The sequence below is a fragment of the Triturus cristatus genome, chromosome 6 (genome assembly GCF_964204655.1).
Source record: "Triturus cristatus chromosome 6, aTriCri1.1, whole genome shotgun sequence".
NCBI classification, from domain to species: domain Eukaryota; kingdom Metazoa; phylum Chordata; class Amphibia; order Caudata; family Salamandridae; genus Triturus; species Triturus cristatus.
The window spans coordinates 449,618,225-449,640,114 of NC_140589.1; the positions used below are offsets into that span (position 1 = coordinate 449,618,225).

The 21,890-nt window shown below is 42.4% G+C and overlaps 1 protein-coding gene across 15 annotated transcripts in view; it reads right to left on the reverse strand.

Moving 5' to 3' along the window:
• Positions 1-21,890, reverse strand: part of DST (dystonin) — a 1,436,897-nt gene that overhangs the window by 164,948 nt on the left and 1,250,059 nt on the right. For all 15 annotated transcript variants that reach the window (XM_085610880.1, XM_085610881.1, XM_085610884.1 and 12 more), the window contains 3 exons: positions 10,836-10,955; positions 10,604-10,711; positions 8,125-8,343 (listed from right to left, as the gene is read on the reverse strand). In XM_085610880.1, the coding sequence (XP_085467006.1) occupies positions 8,125-8,343; positions 10,604-10,711; positions 10,836-10,955 (447 nt within the window). The remainder of the gene's footprint in view (positions 1-8,124; positions 8,344-10,603; positions 10,712-10,835; positions 10,956-21,890) is intronic.

Sequence of the window (21,890 nt, forward strand, 5' to 3'; positions counted from 1 at the left end):
TAAATGTCATAATCTGGAATTAAATACGTTGTTAATGAAGACGGACGTCCAGTTTTCTACATCTTTACTGCCTTGAACATAGAGTCAATTTAAATGTAAACTAATTTTGTGAAGCACAGTACAATTGAATTACCATTTCATCTTGAACTGTGTCTCAACCCCAGGCCAAGATCTTTGGAAAAAAGTACGTCAAACGCGAGAAGATAAATGTCAGCTAAAGTCAGCTACAAACGAAAAGAAATGCTTTATAATAGTAAAACATATGTTACAGTTGATGAGCCAAATTTGGCATAGAAACCCACAAAGTGCCCGTAGATGTAAGGTCGTATTGTACAATAAAATACACGGTTAAAATAAGACCGTGTATTTTATATACGTAAGAGACAGATCTAGGAAGCTAATGTTCTCCCTATCATAATTCATGGTAAACCTAATGTCAGGGCACCTGCCATTAAGCCAACCTGAAAAGTCAATGAGGCTGATTTCAGGTCTCTTAGAATAGAGGAATCTAGGATGTATACCACCCTGTTTAGAAAACCTACTGAGCCGAGCACACTTCTCAAGTACAACTCACATCACCGTAGGAACTTACGGGACAATCTCCCATATGGGCAATTCTTGAGGCTTAGACGTAACTGTACCAGATACTCTGATGATCCGTCTTAAAGAGATGCTACCCCAGGGGTCTTCTCCATAGAGATAGGAAAAGAGCCTGATACTGTCCTAGGGATACCCTATTGGAGGTTAAACCAAGAGATGACACATCCAACAAACTGGTGTACGTCACTACGTTTAACACAAAAGGCAATGTCATCAAGAAAATAATCAACAAGTATTGGAACTTGGTGGCCACGGAACTTGACCCCAGGATCATCCTATGTTTGCTTTTAAAAGAGGCAAGAATGTAAGGGATCATGTTGTGAGCTCATTCCTTGGGAAGGCCAACACCTCTGATCTCCGTACGCAACTTAACTTACCCCGACTGATCGACCATTTCAAATGTGGGCGCTGCAAGGCTCGTGCACTGACCACTGAATGTAAGGAATTCCAACACCTGGGTTGGACACATCCCTTGCGACACCACACAAACTGTAACACGACCTTAGTAATTTATGCCATCAAATGTCCATGTAACAAAATATACGTAGGAAAAACTACACAAAAAGCTAAAACATATATCCTCCAACATTGTAGAAGGATTCGGTGCAAAACACAGGGAGCCTAAGATGGTGGATCTTAGAGAAGGTTACACATAACCCTAGGGGAGGTGATATTCAGCAAAAGCTGAACACAAGAGAATGTAAATGGATACACATCTTGGATTCAGTAAGAGGGGGCCTGAACGAATTGGAGGAGATCAACAGACAAACCGGGCTTTTGACATATATTTAGTCCAACCAGTCAAGGGTACACCATTCTCAATGCAATTATCACATCAGCTATATACACCCTCCTCCAACCCATCGACCCTCAGGGGGGTTCCCACATGCATTAAGAGATACCCTCTAACTGATTCTGTACTATTAAATGTGTAATTTGAACATGGATATGTATTTGCTTTACCGTATCATGTTTGATCATTTGTCTGTCTATATATTGCTGATGATTACTATTACTCTGGACCATGCTTGTCAGTTATGATTATATAGCATTCAGTCTTTGTGAATAAACACTTTATGGCACCTCGAGTGCATCCCTCCCTTTCATGTACAACTACACAAATATTTTTCACAGGTTAGCCCCCTTCTTTGGCTGCTTCAAATGGATGGAAATTCCTTTGTAAGCTCTTTGTGCCCCGTTTTGTTACTTTAGAATTGGGCATGATTACTCCTCCCCTAGTCCCATGTCACCTGTGTAGGTGACGAGACGAGATGCGTGGGTTGCCGAGTCAGGCTACCCCTGAGTACTTGGTGATACCGGACCAAACCCCCTCTCGCTAATTAGACCATAAGAGAGCACTCATCCATCCCGCATCAGCTAACGCATCCGATGTGCCCCAGGGTTTCCAACACGTCTGTCTGAACGTGCACGTTGATGCCGTGTTGCATTCACCCTTTTAACCCGTCTTATTCCAGCCGAACCAACAGCTTTGACGGTTCACAAGGGCATTCACTGCCATTCTGGTGGAGCAACCAGCATTGACGGTTCACAAGGACATTCGGTAAGATTCCCCGCATTATTCTTTTTAAACCCCATCCCCATTCAAGTTGAGGAATCTCCAAGCATTGCATAGATGGTGATTTAGGTTCCCTTTTCCCCATATTGTCTTGCTAGCGTTCGGATAAGTAAATTCGGAAACGTCTGTTCCGACTGATTTAGCCTTAATCCAACCCTCGGATCTGTGTTTTGTCCTCTTGGAGAGTCCCTTCATTCTTGTAACTCTCTGGGTAAGTGCACCTTCCTGCCAGCGGCTTTATTTATTAATTATTCCTCCTGCCGCAGACTTCTTTTAATACTATAAATTCTTTCTCCACAGTCACTGATAGGCTCAATTCCTGGGGCCGTTGACCTTCTTGTTCTTTGGAACCCTTAAGTGCAAGTGCCCACTATTTGTCCAATTTAAGGAGGCCTCGCTTTTGTCAAAGCCCAGTGCTTCATGGTGAGTGTGCCACTCCCATGTTTCCGTTGCCTTTCATTTATTGGAACCCACATGCCAATTATATATACTGAAGATATTCCATTCACTTTTAGATGTCTTGAAATATTCCCTGACTAACTCTATCCAGGAATGGATGAGTTTCTCTTGCTACTACTCAGTGAGTCTTTACATGACCCCCTTGGTTGGTTTTTAAGTAATTTTTATTTATATTTTTTGCACACACTCTTTATAATAATGTTTCCACCTCCCCTTCCTCCATTTAGGCTGTCATGTTGTTTTTGTCCTGAAGAAGACCCTTTGTGATGATCATATAGTACAGACACTTGGGTCGAAACATTGACGTACCACTAACTCATGTCTTTAGTCAGTGTAACCCAAAAAATCGATGTGTTGGGTTACTTTGTGAACTAACTACTTGGACAGAGATATCTGTAATAATACGTTTGGTTATGTTTCGTCATTTACGGATTTATGTTTTGTTTGGCAGTAATTCACTTTTTCTCCACATGTCACAGTAGTCACTAATGTATTGTGCACACCAGTTATACTTTTTGTATGACAATCTTTCTATTGACTGATAATTAAAAAAGATATTGAAAAGTAAAGTGTATACCTGAATTTGAAAAGCTTCTGTGCGTGCTTTAGAAAAATATTTGTTTCCTTTTTGTAAAATAACCTTGTGTTCAAATGTTCTATTGCTTTAAAGGAATTAGTTATTTACCCGATGGAACCATTTTGTAGTCTATAACGACAATATCCAGGTTCTGAAAGACACTGGGTCACCCCGTTGACCTTAATATTATAATAGAACTCTCCATTCAGGGGGAAAAGAACGAAATGTAGGAGAGCGTCTAAGGAGGAGTCTGGTGTGACTTTAGCATGCTATTAGTGAGCCCCAAAGGTGACAAGAGGCTCGCTGTAGTCTGGAGGTGGCTGATGATTGCCTTAGGCGAGCCTGCCTTCAACAGCCAGACGTTGAAGACATGGAAGACTGGGACCCTGACCTCCAAAGGTGTGCTGATACCACTGCCATCCCTTTCGTGAACACCAGAGGTGCCCTGGTGAGACCAAAGAGGAGCACAGCAAACTGAAAATGCGCTGATGGGCTGGCAGGATGGGTATTTAGAAATAGGTGTCCTGCATATACAACACCACCATCCAGGCTCTAGGGTTGAGGGCAGACAACACCTGGGCTGGTATGAGCATTCTGAATGTGTCTTTCCTGGAGGAAGGGGTTGAGATAGTGCAGGTCTAAAATAGGACAAAGACCTTCATCCTTCTTTGGCACCAGCAAGTAGTGTGAATTAAAACAATAACCTACTTCTGGTGCTGAGACTCTCTCAATAACGCCTTTATTCAAAAGGGCCTACACTTCCTGCAGGTGATCCTCCATCAGTCTTACAGGGGACACTGAAATGTGCAGTGGAGTTTTAATGAAGAACAGTCAGTATCCCTTACAGACTATCTGCAGGACCCACCTGTTTGATGTTATGGTCTGCCATCCCAGCAAGAATCACTGGATCCAACCTCCAAACGAATGGCTGTGCTTCACTAAGGGCAGGCTAAAGGAGTTTGTTAGGTGGGGGAGTGGGGAGCAAGGGGTAGTGGGCTGAGTGGCTTGATGACTTTGACCTCCGGGTTGGTGCGCGCCATGGCCGTGAAAATGGTGGGGACCTTGTTGAGGCTGAAATGCCTGCTGGTATGGGGTACCTCTGCCAAAACTGTGAAAGGAATGGTAGGGCTGATACTCTGGCAAGCTGGGGCAGACAAGTCGAGGGAGTGTGCTGTGGCCCTGCTCTATTTGAACCGCTCCGGAGTAGAATCTGCCTGGTCCCCAAACAGGCGAGTCCCATCAAAGGGCATGTTTATGAGGGACGATTGGACATCGCCTGAAAAACCTGTTGACTGCAGCCAGGTGTCGGGGTGAATGGCGACGCTGGTGCCAACGGCTTGCCCGATGGAATCGGTAGTATCCCAGCAACAATGAATTGTGAATTTGGTTGCACCAGGACTGTCCCTTAAAGCTTGTATTGGATAGGTCGGAGATCTTCTGGGACGCCTGAGTGGACTTGAGCCACCGAATCCCAAAGAGCATGGAAATAGCATCCTAGGGCCTAAATCACAAAGGTAAACTTGCACTTGTTTGTACGTATATGATTGTTTGGTATTTACAAAGGGATTTACGAGTAATATCTTTACCACTGCAGATTCTCCGCACATAAAAGGATAGGACTGTCCTATCTGTTTAAGAGTGGAGAGTCCGCACTCATAAAGATACTACTCATAAATCCCTTTCTGAATACCAAACAATCGTAAACATACACAAAAGTGCAAGTTTGCTTTTGTGAATCAGGCCCCTAGTAAGCAACTGTCATTAACAGACCTGAGGGCCAAACTTGTGGAGGAAAATACCCTCTTCGCAAAGGTTTCTACTCTTTTGGACTCGAATCGGGGGTAGTAGTCGGGAAAGTGTTTAGATTATTCCGGCTAGTCAAAAACTGCACCACTTAGCTCTCGCGAGAGGGGTATGAGACAAAAATGCAGGGTCGACTTTGGCGGGTAGGTGGCATTGTGCCATTTGGTGATTTATCAGGGGGCCAAAGCAAGATTTAGCCCAGACCCCTGAAACTGTATCAATTAGGGTCTCATTAAAGGGTAATAGGGGTTTGGAAGTAGCTTGGTCCGGCTGGAGAACTTCAGTCAAGAAACTGGTTTTGGCCTCTAAGGTGGGGAGCTGGAGATTGGGAACTTCTGCCGCCCTCCACATGACCACCACTAAAAGCAGTCTCTTCAGTGGCAGGAGCCTGAGGGTGTTATGAGGCCAGAGTCAGGAGAAGTGTTGAGGCCACAGGCGTCTTGTAGTTTATCATACCAGTCATCTTCGTGGTAGATTTGGACAACCTTATCACCTGCTTCATAATGACTGTCATAATCTATGCCAAACAAAGAATATACCATGTGGGATCTTCCTTACAGAAGTGGAATGTCAAGTGGTGCAGGTTGTGATTAGACAGTAACTGAGCACTGCCTTATGGTACCGACTCAAAGACCTCAAAAGCCACCATATCCTCCGGAGTCGATGGAGTCAGAGTCAGTCTGGGCACCAGAAGCAGGCCTGTGATGGATTCGGAGGTTCCAACTGGCATAGAGGACGAACCCACCAGCAATAATCCCTTTGGAGGGCCTCGCGGCTCCATGGTGCCCATAGGCATGCCAGCAGGAGTTGGGAGGGATCCAAAGAGTCAGGGCATGACCTTTTACAGATGCCCTGGACACTCAGGTTGTGCCTTGACAGTTGAGGGTTGGGCTCCGACATTAACGGACTTCAGGAGCGAGATCGAGAGGCATGGGGCAGTCTCAATTAGATTTTTTGTGCTTCTTCTTGACCTTATCCGAAGATTTAGAGCGCAAAGATGATCAACCACAGGACCAGCTTCTGAGGCTCCTAAACCAGAAATGCGATCAAGACCAGCACTTGAACTGGGACCAGTCACAAAGTGGTGTCACGTGATTCTTGGCAATGTAGAGCTTCACCTTATAGTCCCATATGACGTTTGGATTCATCGACGCGCAGTCACTGCAGGTTTTGGAGTCATGGCTTGACACCAGGCACCACAGGCAAACCTGGTGATGTTCTGTTGCAGACATTTGCTTGCAATACTCCTTACAGGGCTTGAAACCTGTTATTTTCAGAGGAGACTTTATTTTGCACACTGAAAATAGTTTGTCAAACCACTATCTCAAAGAAATGAAAGGTAGCTCTGGATCCACGTCTGGTGGTGCAGAAAGAAAATAACTGGTGTCAGCCACGGAAGTGGAGCTTGAATGAGTCCTGCATGTCATTTTTGAAGTGAGCCAGCCACAGTGTGAAGCGGCATGGAACCACCTACTGGCATGCAGAGGTACTGCTCAAAAGTTTCCAGATCCAGACTGACGCATTGGGAAGCTGCGGAATCTGTTGTTACAAATCTCTATCAAAAGTTCTTGCACTACGATATTCGGAGTGTTGATATTCAGTAGCAGAATCACTTAGTCCACCACCATAATACTATGAAAAATATTTGCAATAAAAACACTCCATTCATACATATTTAGCAATCACAATAGGAATCTCTGCATCTTTCCAAGTGAAAGTTTCCTGAAGTTTTTCCCGAACACACTGGCCCTCATTTCCTTTTCCCAGTCGGTACTTCAAGAGGCAAAAGGCAAGCAGGGAGCACCTTACTGCTACCTCCATCAAGTCTGCAGAGATCTGGGACAGGTGAGAGCAAGGTGCACTCAACCACTCATCTTTCTTTCATTTCTGGGGTGTCGTGGGACAGCAATGGCAGTTGTCTGTGGGTAACTCCTATGTTTTAGGATGATGTAAAGGAGACCTCCTGGTATTTAAATCCTGTTGGCATCAAACCCTTTAACAACAGCCCCCAGCAGAGTCTGGTGCCTTAGATAGGATGCTCTAGCTGCACCACCACTAGCTCTTCCACACCTCGCAATGGAGACACTTGGAAAGATACTGTTCTTTTTGAGTGAAGCATTTTATTGACAGTGCAACTCAGCATAGAAGATCTTAATTGTTAGATAAAATTAGCTCAAAGAAACTTTAGTCAAAATAGCAATAGCCTAAGTAAAGTGCACAGTTTATAAATCAATACCGAAAACCTCATCGCTAAAACAAGAACACACTCACAAAGCCAAAAGGTCTGGCCTTGGCAAGCTGGAGAGTAGGTTAATTATAAAAACTTTTTTGTAGGTATACCCCACAATAACATAGAAAAAACAATAGTATACAGGAAGGTGTACTTAAAACAGGTATGGAAATCTTATTAATTTTAATGTTTATCACATGAAAATGTGATTCTTAATTGGTGCAAATGAAATGTACAATTTACTTTGAACTGCTGTAACCTGAAGACACAGTCTAAACACATAAGGATAGCTAAAACAACAATAATAAGTGGAAAGAAAAATACATTAGCAAAGTCAAGTATTACCCCATCAAACCAGGCACTTCCTTTTAGGCAGATTGTACATGTGATAAGACAAAATGCTGTCACTCAGTACAAGAGAGCCAATGGGTCAAGTGGGCTGACCCACTGTCCCATGCTGTAGGCTGTGGTGGAACAGAAGCAAAATGTGAAGGATAGTTTAATAGACCAATAGATGAAGTGACTGACCGAAATCCCTCTATCTATATGTATGTATATATTTTTTATTTCTGATTCTTTTTTATTACACAAGCCTGGTAAGGCAGCAAAAACTATCTCTAGGATAGACTGAAAACGTGTACTGTGTGTCAAACACATTAATCTAATTCGATTAGAAAGTAAGACGAGAAATATAGTTTCTGGTACCATTAGCATGAGGGTGGATGTACACAGAGCCGTGGCTTGAGCCCAACACTGTGTACAACCAGCTGCTCGCTTTATGATGCTCTTGTCAGAGGGTGTTTCTTCCAAGGTTCCTGTAAACAATTCAATTTATGACTTCTGATAAATGTTATGGCATTTCAGACAGACCATGCTTACCCTGATTTCCTCCTGTTGCTGTTTTAAAGTTTCATATTCCAGAGCTGGTGCTGGGAACTGTGAAATAATGGCTTCGGTCTCCTCAAGCCAAGGGCAAAGCTCCTCGTATGTTTCCCAAAACTGGCTGACCAGTGACTGGGCGCGCTCCAGCTGGAGGTGCCTTTCAGAGTTCAGATGGCATAACGCGTCATAGTCCTTCTCCAGGGCTTCTAACTTGTTCTGCACGATAAAAAACAGAATTTTGAAAAATTGTCATGATACTTTTTTCTTTGCGTCTCCCAAATACCAGTGAATGAAACTTTTGAAACAATAAGGAGTTTTGCTAGCAGGATGTTACTGCTACTGTAAAGAAACTCCTTCTTCCACGACAGACCTGTGAAGATAAAAAACATTTTGATAGCATGGCCTGAGAACTGCCCTTTTCAGTGACGTGCTTGCCACAGCTGAAAACGTGCGGATAACCCTAGAGTGCTCTCCATGCTATGGAAGCACTTTATTATGGTGTCATCTCCTCCTACCATGTCCCAAGAGAGTTCTGGTGATAGCACTGTACTGGGGCTCCCTGAGAAAGAGTCTACTAAAATTAAAGTGCTCCTTTCAGCACAAGCCCGTTGCTAGAATAGCTCATTTCTGTAAAACCTGTTTGACTTAGCATTTTATTGCCTTTTTTATTGTGAGTCAAATAATTGCTTTACAGCACTGCAGGGATGGAGAAGGTCTGTCTAAGTTGTGTCTGTGCAAACGGGGGAAGTATTAGCACGCGCCAGACTACTGCCAGTCGCCATGGTACCAGCTGTAGAGAATTGCAAAGGAAAAAGTTCGAGCGTAAACCAAATCTGACATATAATTTCCATTTGAATTCAAAAGTGTGTAGTTTTTCAGAGATTGGCACTCCGCACCCAAAAGGCACTATTAGCATCCCATTTTCCAGTAAAGTGATGACCTAGGGTGATCTAGGAGTCTAGGGTCGCATGTGCTCCCGTTCAGTGGGGACAAGGTCTAGCAGCTTGAGCTGAACTGTTCTTATTGGAACAGCAGCACGGCTGATTTACAAATGGTTGGCCCCAATTTGTATTATCACAGAGTGCAAAATGGACTGGAACATGCCCCCAAAACAATTACCAATGACTGAGCATTATTCAAGCATTCGACCATCACGTTTTAGTTTTGTCAATGAGACTGTACCTCAGAGTGCCCATGAGTCAAGCTACCCCATCAGTGACATGGCCCAATAAAGTTAGGGCCTTCTAGGGTTACTTGAGTGAATATTTGCCGTGGACATGGGCTAACATGTCCGGCTGCACTGTCCCCATTGAAGCAATACCAAGGCTGATTTGCAGCGGTATGACGCCTGTCTGAGTGGCACTGTGAACAAACAAATGATGGACCAGTGGCTGAGAGAAATGTAATGCCGTCTACTCTTCAGTTTTAGTTTTGTTCTCTTTAAAGTAAGCTTCTCCATTCCGACAGAAGCAGAGCAGACACTGGTGCTAGTTAACAGAACCCAACGCAGAAAAGAAGACCGCGTGAAGGGTTCACTCGTACAGGCGCAATCATGGCATTGGGGAGAGGATGTAGCCTTATGGCTAGAGCAGTCGACCTCGAAGCTGGGGACCCGGGTTTGAGTCTCGGCAACGACGCTCAACATCCTGTGATTCTGGGCAAATCACTTAATCTCCCCGTGCATAACAAAATTAATGTGTCCTTGTGTAACGAAACTGGTGCTCACGTAAAGCGCTATGATACCTGATATCTTTGGGTCTAGTTGGCGCTATATAAAACTCTTTAAAAAAAATTGATGGCCGGTGGTAAATTTATCAGGAGATTTGCACAGAATTCAGTGAGCTCGAAAATGAACGCTGTATTAGCTGTTCTAGTAGTTGAGCATGTCCATCAAGGTAGCTTGTCCAAGCAGAAACATGCTCAGGACTTTGCAGAGTACATGGCTGATGTTCTCTGGTAGACACTGTTTTATTATTACTTCCTGTGAAGGGGAGACCTGGGTATGGATATAGCCTTGTAATGTCAATACATCGTTGCCATGTCTCATGAATGCATTCGAGCACCTTGCTGGGGTTTTGCCGTCCAACTCAATAGAAGTCTGTTCAAAATGTATGACTAATGTTTAAACATATCACAGTACATTTAGAGGTTAGGTATGGTTTTTCCACAGCCAGAAAATCTACCTACCTAGAATCAGGTGGAGTAAAAATCCATGCGGTAATTTGGCTCCACCTGACTGATTCAGGAAAAGTGAAGCAGATAAACTTATGGGCGAAATAGATCAGCACACAGCTGGTACCTTGGCTTGTTTGATTTCAATTAAACACGATACATCAGAAAAGGCAAGGGCATGACGACTCTAGGAACGTTTGGCATTCTTGTTATATATAACTTTTTTCAACTATTAAAACTCACAAAGTTTGATCACCTGGAATTGAAGGGCATTAATCATAGAATATGATCAGAAAGAACATACCTTCATTGACTGCTTCTCTTCCTCCATGCAGGTACACATAATCTTATCCGCAGAAGTCACAAGCTGGTCGACGGCATCCTTGTGACGTAATATTTCCATGGTAAATGCCTAAGAAAGCAGAAGCAGACAAATTACAAGACATCCTACATGGAGTAAAATTTTCAAATGCCTGTTTTAAGGAGGAAGAGGCTGAATTGCCAGCATTTTTGAAACCTCAAGCTAATATACCTACCTTTTGGGTTTGAAGCTGAGCCGTGGTCTGGTCTTGCTCTAACCTAATGTCACCTAAAGACATCATTTTCTTCTTGGTTTCTTCAATCCAAGACAACTCGGCCTCAGCAGCATGCTCGAACTAAGGAGAAAGAACATTTCTTCAGAAAGAAACCTCACAAGCATTTACTTTGATACTTTGTTTTGACATTTGAAGAGCAGATGTTGAACATAACAATACATTTAACAAGGTACACAAGTAATAGACATGGTGCAGGCCTGTAGATGATAATTTAGATGAAAGTCCAGTAGAAATGTTGACAGACATTAGATAAAGTAACCTTAATATGAAACCCTGTATATAGGCAAACATTTACAGATTCAATCAGTTCGGCTTGGAGAAAGGGCACTCATGTTCAAATGAACCACCCATTAAACCCCCAGACTGAGCACCAGCAAGGCTGGAACCCTGCATCCCCACCTGGAAAACCAATAATGTCCCGATGAATGGCACATAAGGCAATGTTCTGAGCAGGGTCAGAAGCATAGAAGGAGGGAGGAGACCAGCGTGGGCTGAGTAGTTCTAGAAGTCTGCGGGTGAGAAGGGCACACTGGCAGGCTCTACCTTGCCGCTTAAGTAGCTGTCACTGATGCTGACACTGCAGAAAAGAGGTGCCACCATAAACATCACTACTACCAGGAAAGGCAGGGGAGCTTTGTGCTACTGCATGTTGGTGGTTGCTCTCGTTGGTGGGGACGGGATCTGCCAGGTCAGTGCTGCATGGGCACTCTGCATCGACAGTCAAGTAAGGCATGGGTGGTTCACTGGTGCCAGTATACATTTTGTCGGTGGTCAAATAGGTCAGTTCTGCACTCCAGCTGGGCCTTGGTGCCTACCAGCTTCCACGACTCTTAACAGAGGGATTCGCTCTTTTTTTTCCTTTTCACTTCATCTTGCAAATGCTCGCACAGGGGCACTTTTTCCCCTTAAAGTGCAGGTGAAAGTGTTTATTTGCAATGGGAACACACCACTATAGCGTTTTCTTGTAAGATCTACATATCATTTATAGTCAAGGCACTGCCAAGCTACAACTCTGTGCCCAAATGTAACAAAGTAACCATGGCAAATCCTGATTACTGAAGGTGAGCACAGTTTTTATTTTGCATGCATGAAATAGACGCCATGTGCTAAATAGATGTCGTGTGTAATCAAGCCACTATTTGCTTAAAATAATAAGGCATTCTATCAGGGGCATAGATAATCTAATAAAGATGGACATGAAGCCAGCTGAAAAGATTCTAGTCTTCTGTACGATGTAAATATAGGAAAGAGCTAGACAGGTGCGCGCCATGGTCTTGTCCTTAGTGACACAACGCCAGTCAGGGAACCAGATACAGCAATCCCACAAGCCTGATATGGGAAGATCACTTTTCGCAGGCTGAGGCTCTTTGGGGTCAGTAGTTTTTTTCTCATATAGAGGTCTGGTTCTAGGAAAGGCCCCCCATCCCTTCTGAGAACAAGAACCATATCACAAGAGTCAGATCACCTTATGTGTTGCCTTGGTGGATTTCCACATTGTTAAATGGTGCGTAGAAACGACATTTCAATAGCAGTGCGGTTGTTACTGAATGTTACTCAGTGGATAATGTTTGTGCCATTGTTTCTCAGTGCTGTCGAGGTAGGATTGGTTTAACACATACGCCGTCTATTTACAGATTTCTTTGAGACGATCGTGCCAGCGGCCCATGTTATTATGGTTAAGCCTAGAGATGAATAAGCCTTTAAGTGTCTCACACATTGACAGCTGACACTATTGATAATGCAATTGGTGTTAATTAAATGTAATGTTAAATATATTAAGGCCTAATTGGTGTTCTTATGTACAGTGGACTGCTACTGCCCTATCATCACTCAATAACTCTCTATTTGAAAAATTGTGAGCTAATTTTCATAGCCACTAAATCTGCTGATTTGAATTTAAAATTGGAGCCAAAAGCAGGTACACTTTCTGGTGAAGCAACATGTTTGGTATCCATGTAAGTAATTTTTGCAGAATATAGTAAAAATATTCATGGTAACATGTCTGGTCTGTGAGAATGCGTCCCCATCTAAGAGAGGCAGCCTCTAAACCCGCTTTGCTTAGGCCCACTCCTCTAATCTTACAAAGCAACCAAATCCAATTAGATCCGTGTGCGCCTCACAATGAACATCTTTGGGGGTCATAATAACACCCGGTCAGCACTTTTACTCAGAGGCCTTTTAAATAATATATACACACAGAACAAAGCATGTACCCATTCACTATAAATCACTGCATTGCAACGTCCCTCTAACCTCTCTAGCTCAACACCAAATATGGAAAAAGTCAGCAAAAAGGTGTTTTAGGCCAAGTGTGCATGCATAAGTCTTGAACAGCAAGCAGAACATGCCAGGAAGATTATGTAATTTAATTTCGCTAGTATAGATTTTCTGCTATTTCTGGTTTTCTGAAATATGTGTAAGGATAGTAATAAGGCAGTGGTTTAAGCAACTGTTTCACCACATGGACAATCGGTAGTGTGAAAGGCAGAGCTGGCCCTGCTATCTGTAATGTGCACCCATGTTTAGTTATATGACCAAAAGGCGTGCATGAATGAGAGTGACAGGCACGGCAGCCAATTCCCACCGTAATCCGTTTGATAGGCCTCCAATGAATCTCTGTTCCCGTGTCGTCTTTCCTATTGTTTCTGAACGACTCCCAGAGCTGCACAGGGACCCTGTGATGTGTGACGTTTTCATTGCTGTATTTATGTGCTGTTGCCGCCTCCTCTCGCAGTTCGGTGATGCGGTAAACTCGGCATATGCTGTGTACAGAAACTGCTGAGAGCCGCTGACAGGCAGCATCGGATTTTGTTGGCACACATTTGACTTCAGTGTTTGTACACAGACATTAAAACCCACAAATTAGTGAGCAGATGTGTCAAGTCGGCGCCCTTCGGACCTCTAATGATTGCATTGGCAGCCAAGCCCCATTTGCAAATAAGCAAGGAGTGTAAAAAAGGAAGGACTGCGCTCCATCGACGCTCTATTCGAGGATCACCCTTTCATTTTGAAGTCACAATACAAGATGAGAGTCTCAAACCACCAATTATGAATTTACTTCAGTGCACTTTAACTAACCACTAAAAGGAATGCAACTGCGCGACATTATTTAAGAAACCCATCTGCTTTTGCAGCGCTGATCAACTTTTTGTTTTTATCTCCTATTTTTAATCCGGCAAAGGTATTTAGGGGGAGGTAGAGACAGTCGCCCCTTTGCTTAAGAGGGCTCCCATTTCAATCCCATGCTAGCTAGGCTGTTAGCATCCTTTCCATCAATTTCCAAATCCACTGCATTGTGTACGTATCCATGTTTATTTGCAGTGCTTAGGGTGTGTGTGTGTGTGTGTGTGTGCGTGTGTGCGTGTGTGTGTGTGTGTTCACCTATTTGTCTTCTGAACTGAGGGACGCATGTGAGGTGGCTGTCTCGCTGCATCACTGCAGTCAGGCATCTCCCATTACTGCCCCATCCAATGTTTCTTTGTGTAACTCTGTGTAGGAAGCATGGAAAGGGATGGTTTGTTTGGTACTACCGAGGAAGGCCTTGATCCAGAGTGAAGGGATTCCTGTTTGGTGCATTTCTAGAATCAGGACCATCACAAACCTCAAATAGTATCCGATAAAGTTGTTAGGTCAGTAAAGCTATGTGTCTTGAAAGGATTCTCAGCAGGAGAAACGGCAACAGTAAAGCAAGACTAGGCCTCACCAATGTAGCCATTTCTTCAAGACTATGTCCTGCTTGATCTTTTCAGCAGAATGACACAATGTCTGCTAGCAGAGGTATTACTTCTGCTGGACCTGCTCTAGGGGGGTATCCCACTCATATTGTTATATTCTCTTGAAGAAAGTACCACACTATTCTTAACTGCTTAGACATGTCCTCATTTCTACGGGGTCTAATAAATCATTGTAAGCCGCTTTTGTCTCTGCTATTGGGCCACATTGTGTATGACTTGTATTTTTGAAGTCTGACACTATTATACCTGAAGATTCTGGGGCAGGATGGTCTATATCACACTTCAGTCCCCTGCACATTCTGGGAACAGATTGCAACAACAGCACACTTCTGTCCCTGCAGACTTGGTGAAAGATTGGGCCCACTAAACACTTCTGTCCCCGCAGGTGCCTGGACCGCTCAAGCTGGAGCAGAGTGCAACCACAGCACACTTCTGTCCCCCACACATCTGGTGAAAGATTGGGCCCACAAAACACTTCAGTACCTTCAGACAGACACATGATATTCCAGAGGTAGTGCCTCAAGGATATGAATAGGTCAAAAAATGTGGTTCATTTGGGAAATATCAAAACAGAAGGTAAGCAAAAGAAAACAATCAGAAAACACAAATTTAAATAGAAGGATCAAAAGATAAGCCAATGCCCACAAGGAAAAAGGTGGGTGAAAAAGCCACAAAATATGTTTAAATCACAGTTGTATATAAATCATAATCAAAGTGATGCATAAATATATTGAAAATAAAACTTGATCATAATGGATAACAACGGCATGGTGCTCAACATATAACGACACCGTGAAAAGTGAGTGAAGTTTTAGGTGCACACATTGAAGTAAAGCAAACAATTATTTGATAGCAATAGGCTGCAATGAGAAGAACCAATTGATGAGTGGAAAGGTCAGATAGTAAAAAAATATTAGGTATGAGAGCTTAACTAGACAATGATTATAGTAGTCTAAATTGAAAAATGACATTGACGTTTCAACCCCAATGCTTAACTTGACCAGAGCCATCATCAGGGCAAGATGTCAGAAGACATTTTAAAAAGAGCAGCCTAAAGATACTATGAGAAAGCGCAAAAAATTATTTCTTGCACAAAAGTAAGTCTCAACCAAGTAACACCAAAGGCTCCTAAATTAAGAGGTGGGAAAATCCACCAATGACCTATCATACAAAGCAGGGAAAACATTGTCTAGCCTACAGCACCTGATATTCTCAGGCTGTCTCACATCCAGGTACTAACCTAGTCCAACCCTGCTTAACTTCTGAGATCAGACAAGATCAGGTGGTTTTAGGGTCGTACGGCCATACAAAAAAAACAATCCCTGCTTCATAAAGGCCAAGCTAAGTCACTCAGACTGTGGTGTCCTGGGCCCGACCCTCGACAGCAGAGATTGAATAATGCAATTCGAGTCACTGGCCAGTTGGCACTGCCAGTTGTCAAACCGAGCCAACTTTTCTTTTTGGGCAGCATATAATGTGCTAAACATAAGTCCCAGAATGCACTATAGCACCATACAAAAACAAATCCTTTTTTTGTACAGCGCAAATCCTGAGCGCACATCTTTTGAGGCACTCTCATATGTCCTAATAACATAATTGGTCCATATGAGAGAGCCTTGAAATGCATGAGCCCAGGATCTGCACTGTACAAAACAAGATTTCCTTTCTGTACAGCGCACAACCTGAGGTCATGTATTTCTAAGGCACTTTCAGACTGGTAAACAAAATCATTAGCCCATATGAGAGTAAACCTGAATATGAAAAATAATAGTTTAAAAACATGAACTTTGAAATATTAATGCTAGCACCCCGCCTTGGCAAAAATGCTCTTCGTGTACTAAAATGCACGTTTGCTCTCATGTGTACCCTATATGTGGCCTGGGGTTTTATTGTAGAACGTGCAACATTATAGTCTAGTAAATCAAAAACAACAGCTTTTTGCACAGTGCCCATCTTAAACTCATGTATTTGAAGGAGCTCTCATATGTGCTGATGACCTGCCAGAGAGCGCCTTAAAATACATGAGCTCAGGATGTGTGCTGTCTAAAGAAGCACTGGCAAAGTCAGTAGGTTTTGCCTTTGCGATCTAATGACTTTGTCAATGGTTTTTGTTTTTAGGCACACTGTACAATTTCCCCGATGCTGTGCACCATCAATAAATAAAAAAAAATCCATGCTATTCACAAACTACACAGCACTTGAACTTCTCCTTCACTCTCCGACTCCATCCAGTAAGGGCAAGGGCACTTAGGAGCTTTAAAGTAAATGCATTTATTCTACAAAAAAAGTGCTAAGGTGCTTACAAGTGTCATTGCAATTCGGCTTCACAGACTTGATATTGACGCTGGCCACCATATTGTGTCAACTTAAATACAACCAATGAAAAACCTAAGCATAGAAAACAAACTGGACCAGAATGCACAAACGGTCACCATATTATAATATAATTTTTTACACCAATCAATCAAATATTATAAATCCATAAAAAGTTATACAATTACAAAATTACCTCGTGGTTTAAGAATCTCAACATAGTACAATTTAAAGGTAGCAACTCTCTAATGTGGTATTGGGAAGGCCGAAATATCTGCTGCTAATGATTCGCCCTTGTGTTGATGATATGGGGCGGATAATAGGCAGAGAACGGAATCCGCACCAGAATCGCAAATCTGGAGTTCTAGCTTTAGCCATGTTCCCACCAGCTATTCAGTGATTTACAATATTACTCTATCACTCAATCTAAAAAACCCTTACTGCTAGTTACCAAAAAAACTATTTATTCTTCCCATTCCTCAAATGTTATCACAGTGCAGGAAAAGCAATAAAAAGAACTGTTAGAACTGCCCAGTTCAAGGTTTGGTCTGGTATGTCTGAAAGTAATTCATCGAGTAAACATAAATCATTTAGCTTTTTCAGAGCTCCTCAGTAATATTCAAATAACAGCACACATTTATTCACTCGGCTAATGTTGCTTTTCTTGGTGGTTATTTCATACCTGCAAACCAGGGCAAAAACAAACCTGACTCCCTAACTTGTACGCGGTAATTTTGGGTTGTAATACTTTGCCAGAAAGGTGTCGACCAATATGGAAGCAATAGGCTGCATGACAGTAACATAAGACTTGAAAATCACTTAACCTAATCACATCTCTAGTGGAGCTTAAGCCTCACTGAAGAATGGTAGATTGGACTACACCACAATCATCTGACTGTGTCTGGCATTCTGTCAGTGAGACATGAAACAGATTTCTGCAGAAAAAGGACTCCGAACAAATGTTGGACTTGGCAAATGCCTAAGCAGTTTTTAAGTATTACCAAATCCACCAAAACTAGTGGCTGGCGGTCATTATTTGCTGATGTATTTCAATCAGTTGAGGTATGGAGTGATCCTGCACACGCTGAAGTTAAGGAGGTAGGAGATTTGTAAAGGAGGTGGGTCTCGGCAAGCTGAAGTGGAGGAGGTTGGGGATTTGTAAAGGAGGAGGGTTCTATAGGCTTTTTTGAAAGAGATGTGTGCAGGGTGAATCAGACTTGGCTCCATATGGATGGAGCCTACATAATGTCATCTGGGATTTAGGCTTGGACTAGAAACTCTGACTGAAGGCAAAAATGCAGAGAAGATTTAAACGAATGGTTGAATTTGAAGTCTCCATGCCATTTGGAGTTTCACAGCACTTTACTTTTTCTCCTATATAGTTCACTTTGTAATTAGGATCAACGAGAGAGCTTACTAATCAGCAGGGGATCACCAATCATCGGTTTCTGGATTATGTCAAGTGTTATCCGACAGCCTTCAATACAGGGTATATCAGGCGTCCCAATCACCCTATGGGCATGCAGTGTACAGCTAGTGGTTAGGAAGAATCACACTCTAACTATAAAGCATTTCCAAGGACATCAATTATCTCTCTCTGTTGTGCTGTGCGTTAAAACTTCTGTCTGGCTTTTGATTCATCCTTTTTTGCGTGCCCAGGAAAGTTAAATCTTTGAAGACTTGTTACTACATTAGAATTAAACCTGCATATCTCTTAGAGAAAGTTGGGATATAAAAACTTTGAAAACACCTTTTCAGATGACGATTTAGAGTTGTTGCAATAAACTACCTTTGGTATTACAAACCTTTCAATCGTATTAGAATTTACGAAAACTGCAGGGTGCCCCCTTTTCAGATCTACTTGTGAAGCTCACAGGAAAAACAGGATGCATAAATATAACACAGGATATGATTCTGTTAGGTAACATGCTTTCTAGCTGTCGAGGTTAATAATATAGTTTCAGTTGTATGTGAGGATTCACTCCCCGTGTGGTTGGTCAGGAGCTGATTATCAGGAGAGAGACTTTCGGTATAACAAATGTTCATAACAGTCTGTCTTCTAGAAGGGAGTTTGTTGATGTGTGAAAGTGCTGTAGGGCTGACACTCCTGATGTCTAAAATGAGCAGTATGCTTCTTGATATTGGTATTAGCCTGGAGAGCATCCTCTTCCCCTGCAGGATCTATACACTCGCGTGTGCAAGAAATACAAAGATATCTCTGAAAATCGACTGGGTCTTCTCATAGTACCACACTATATTTTCTAAACTGCAAGTCGGGACAGCTATCGAAATGAAATGGCTGGGAGGTTGGAAGGTTGCACTCTGAAGCATGAACCTATATCTTTGCTATCTCCTTGATGTTCAGACCAATAGCACGCACTACTAGTTCACTACCTTCGGATGCCTGAATAAACTGTTTCCTCCTGTGGAAATATGTATATATTAATAATGAGGTGGAGGTGCATTTGTGTATTGCCAATCTGTCACTAAAGTATCTTAAATGAACTATTCAGCACTATCCAATAGAAATGAACTGCAAACGGCAGTGACTTTCCTGACACAATATGTGTAAGAGTATCCGAAAGGCTTCTTTGAAAACTATATAGGTGCTGGTGTGGAATCTGAGTCATGTTCATTACTATCCAGGCAACGGGGAGCCCTCTTTGAACCTTCGATCGTCTATTTAGTGATCTTGCCGCTATGTCAAGTAGCTTTACTGGGTAACAATTCTTCAGAAAGTGATATTGCTTAATAAGTGTCTATCATACTTTTCACTGTACCATTGCCTTTATTCATATCAGAGGTGATGTCTGGTTTCCACATGCATCGATGCAAGATGTTAGACTTCAAAAGCCTTACTTCCTGTCTTATTTTTAGGGGCACACTGGAGCCTAACATTTATGAGTTTCCCCATTGTGTTTTGATGGCTTGAAGGTTTATTAGTAGGAAAAAACAAAGAACGAACAATGTGATTCCAATTACATACTTGATTTAAAACCTCGTAACAAGTGACTCAGTAAGAATCTAACATCTTCGGCGAACAAACAGTATAAATCTACCCTGCAGGCATCTGTTCTATTTCTTCTGCAAAGAGGAAACACAGTTTAAAAGTCACTTCATTACTAAGGAGAAAACATTCTTACAAAATATTCTTATTCTGCATAGAGTAGCCCTGCTCATGTAATGGATGGTTATTTGAAAGAACAACAATCTGTGCTTTATAGTTTCATAAGGGTGAAATCCTTTTATTTACCACTTTCTATTGTTAGCCAGAAATCAATATGTACATCAACCAAGATCTTATACAGCTAGAAAAGCAATAGCCATTATACAAGCTGGGTGAAGGGCTACATTGAGGGACTGGGAGATGGTAGAGAAATAAGGGGAGTTCCAGTTATAAGCAAAATTGGTCTATTTTAGAGGCCTAGCTCCTCATGATTCTCCATAGGTATCACAATCAGATGTAAGGGGCAAATTTCACCCCAGTAAATGTGGTACTACAGGAAGATGCAAGCAAGCCATGGAGGCACACATGTCAACCGCATACACAGCCAGAATAATAATGTGCATACAACGGTCAAATCTATTGCTTAAATAAATATGCTGCTCCTCCCTTTACTATGCACCCAAGACATACATCAGCTTCAGTTAGTAGCCCTATGATGTGCACCTTTTCATCCCCGCTCATCCTTAACAGGCACTGCAAAATTGTGCAGCTCTGACTAGTAACTGCAATGAATGGTGATTCTGAAGGGAAGGTTATGTCTGCCTTCCTGACACTATCACCTCTTGCTGCAGCTCATATCTGTTGATTTGTGTTGATATCGTTTTTGGTAAATATCGAGTTATGATGCTGTGTATGTGATCAAAGAGGTAAGCTATTCTACAAACCTTGTTACATATTTAGAATAAGACAATTTGACTCGGATATGAATGTGCATTTAAAAAAAGTCCCTGTAATATTACAGTTATAAAACATTTTACCAAAAAAGACACTTTTCCTTCACAAACTACCCAAAAGCGCACACAAATCAACAGAGGCAAATTCACAAGCCAGGTAAAGTAACTTTGAGTGATATTTGCAAGCCTGCATTCACAATGATAAAACATAAAACTGCAAGTACCAGAGTGTTAGGGAGTCTCTTGTGATACTGAGAAACAGGACACATGCACACTGTCCATCACACCCTACACAGGCAAATTTACCATCGTCACATCAATCCCAATTCATCCATCTAGCCACATAAATTTTACAGCCACTAATTTTCTAAATCCATCTACCATCCACATAAATTCTCCATTATTCACAGACTTACTCATCATCCACCTATCCACTTTCGCTTACCCTACCATATACATCCATACCTGAACTAAAAATTCCCATTATGTACCCAATCACCATCGCCCCTTTACCATAACCACACAACCACCACAAATGTTCACCAACTGTTATCGTTAATTAGCATTGTATAGTGCACAAACTATGATTAATATGGAATCTGGGTGCCTTCATCAATACACAAACATACTTTCATACAACAATTTAGGCATCCACAGCACAAGACTTTACCCACCTCACCCGCTCAGCTAATTGGGAGGACACCCATCCTCTGATTCAATCACATTTTCCTTCTCCCAGCAAAATACAAAGATATCGTAGAGGTTGATATTGTGGTTGCAAAGTTTTTCCGGTCAATATTTCGGTATTGCGGCATACATTTCCGCAAGCACATATGAGTGGAACACTTAGGGTGACCCATATAATACTGTTCCCATAGGGATATAGTGCCGAGTCTACACTGCACTGGATGCCAGATGCATCTCACAACAACAGTTTCAGGGAGCTCACCCATATGGGAGCCAATAATAACACGTATTTCACAAGCCACAGCTGACTTGCAATGTTGGTGTCTCAGACACCCACCACAACAGATTAATGGCAAGGCCT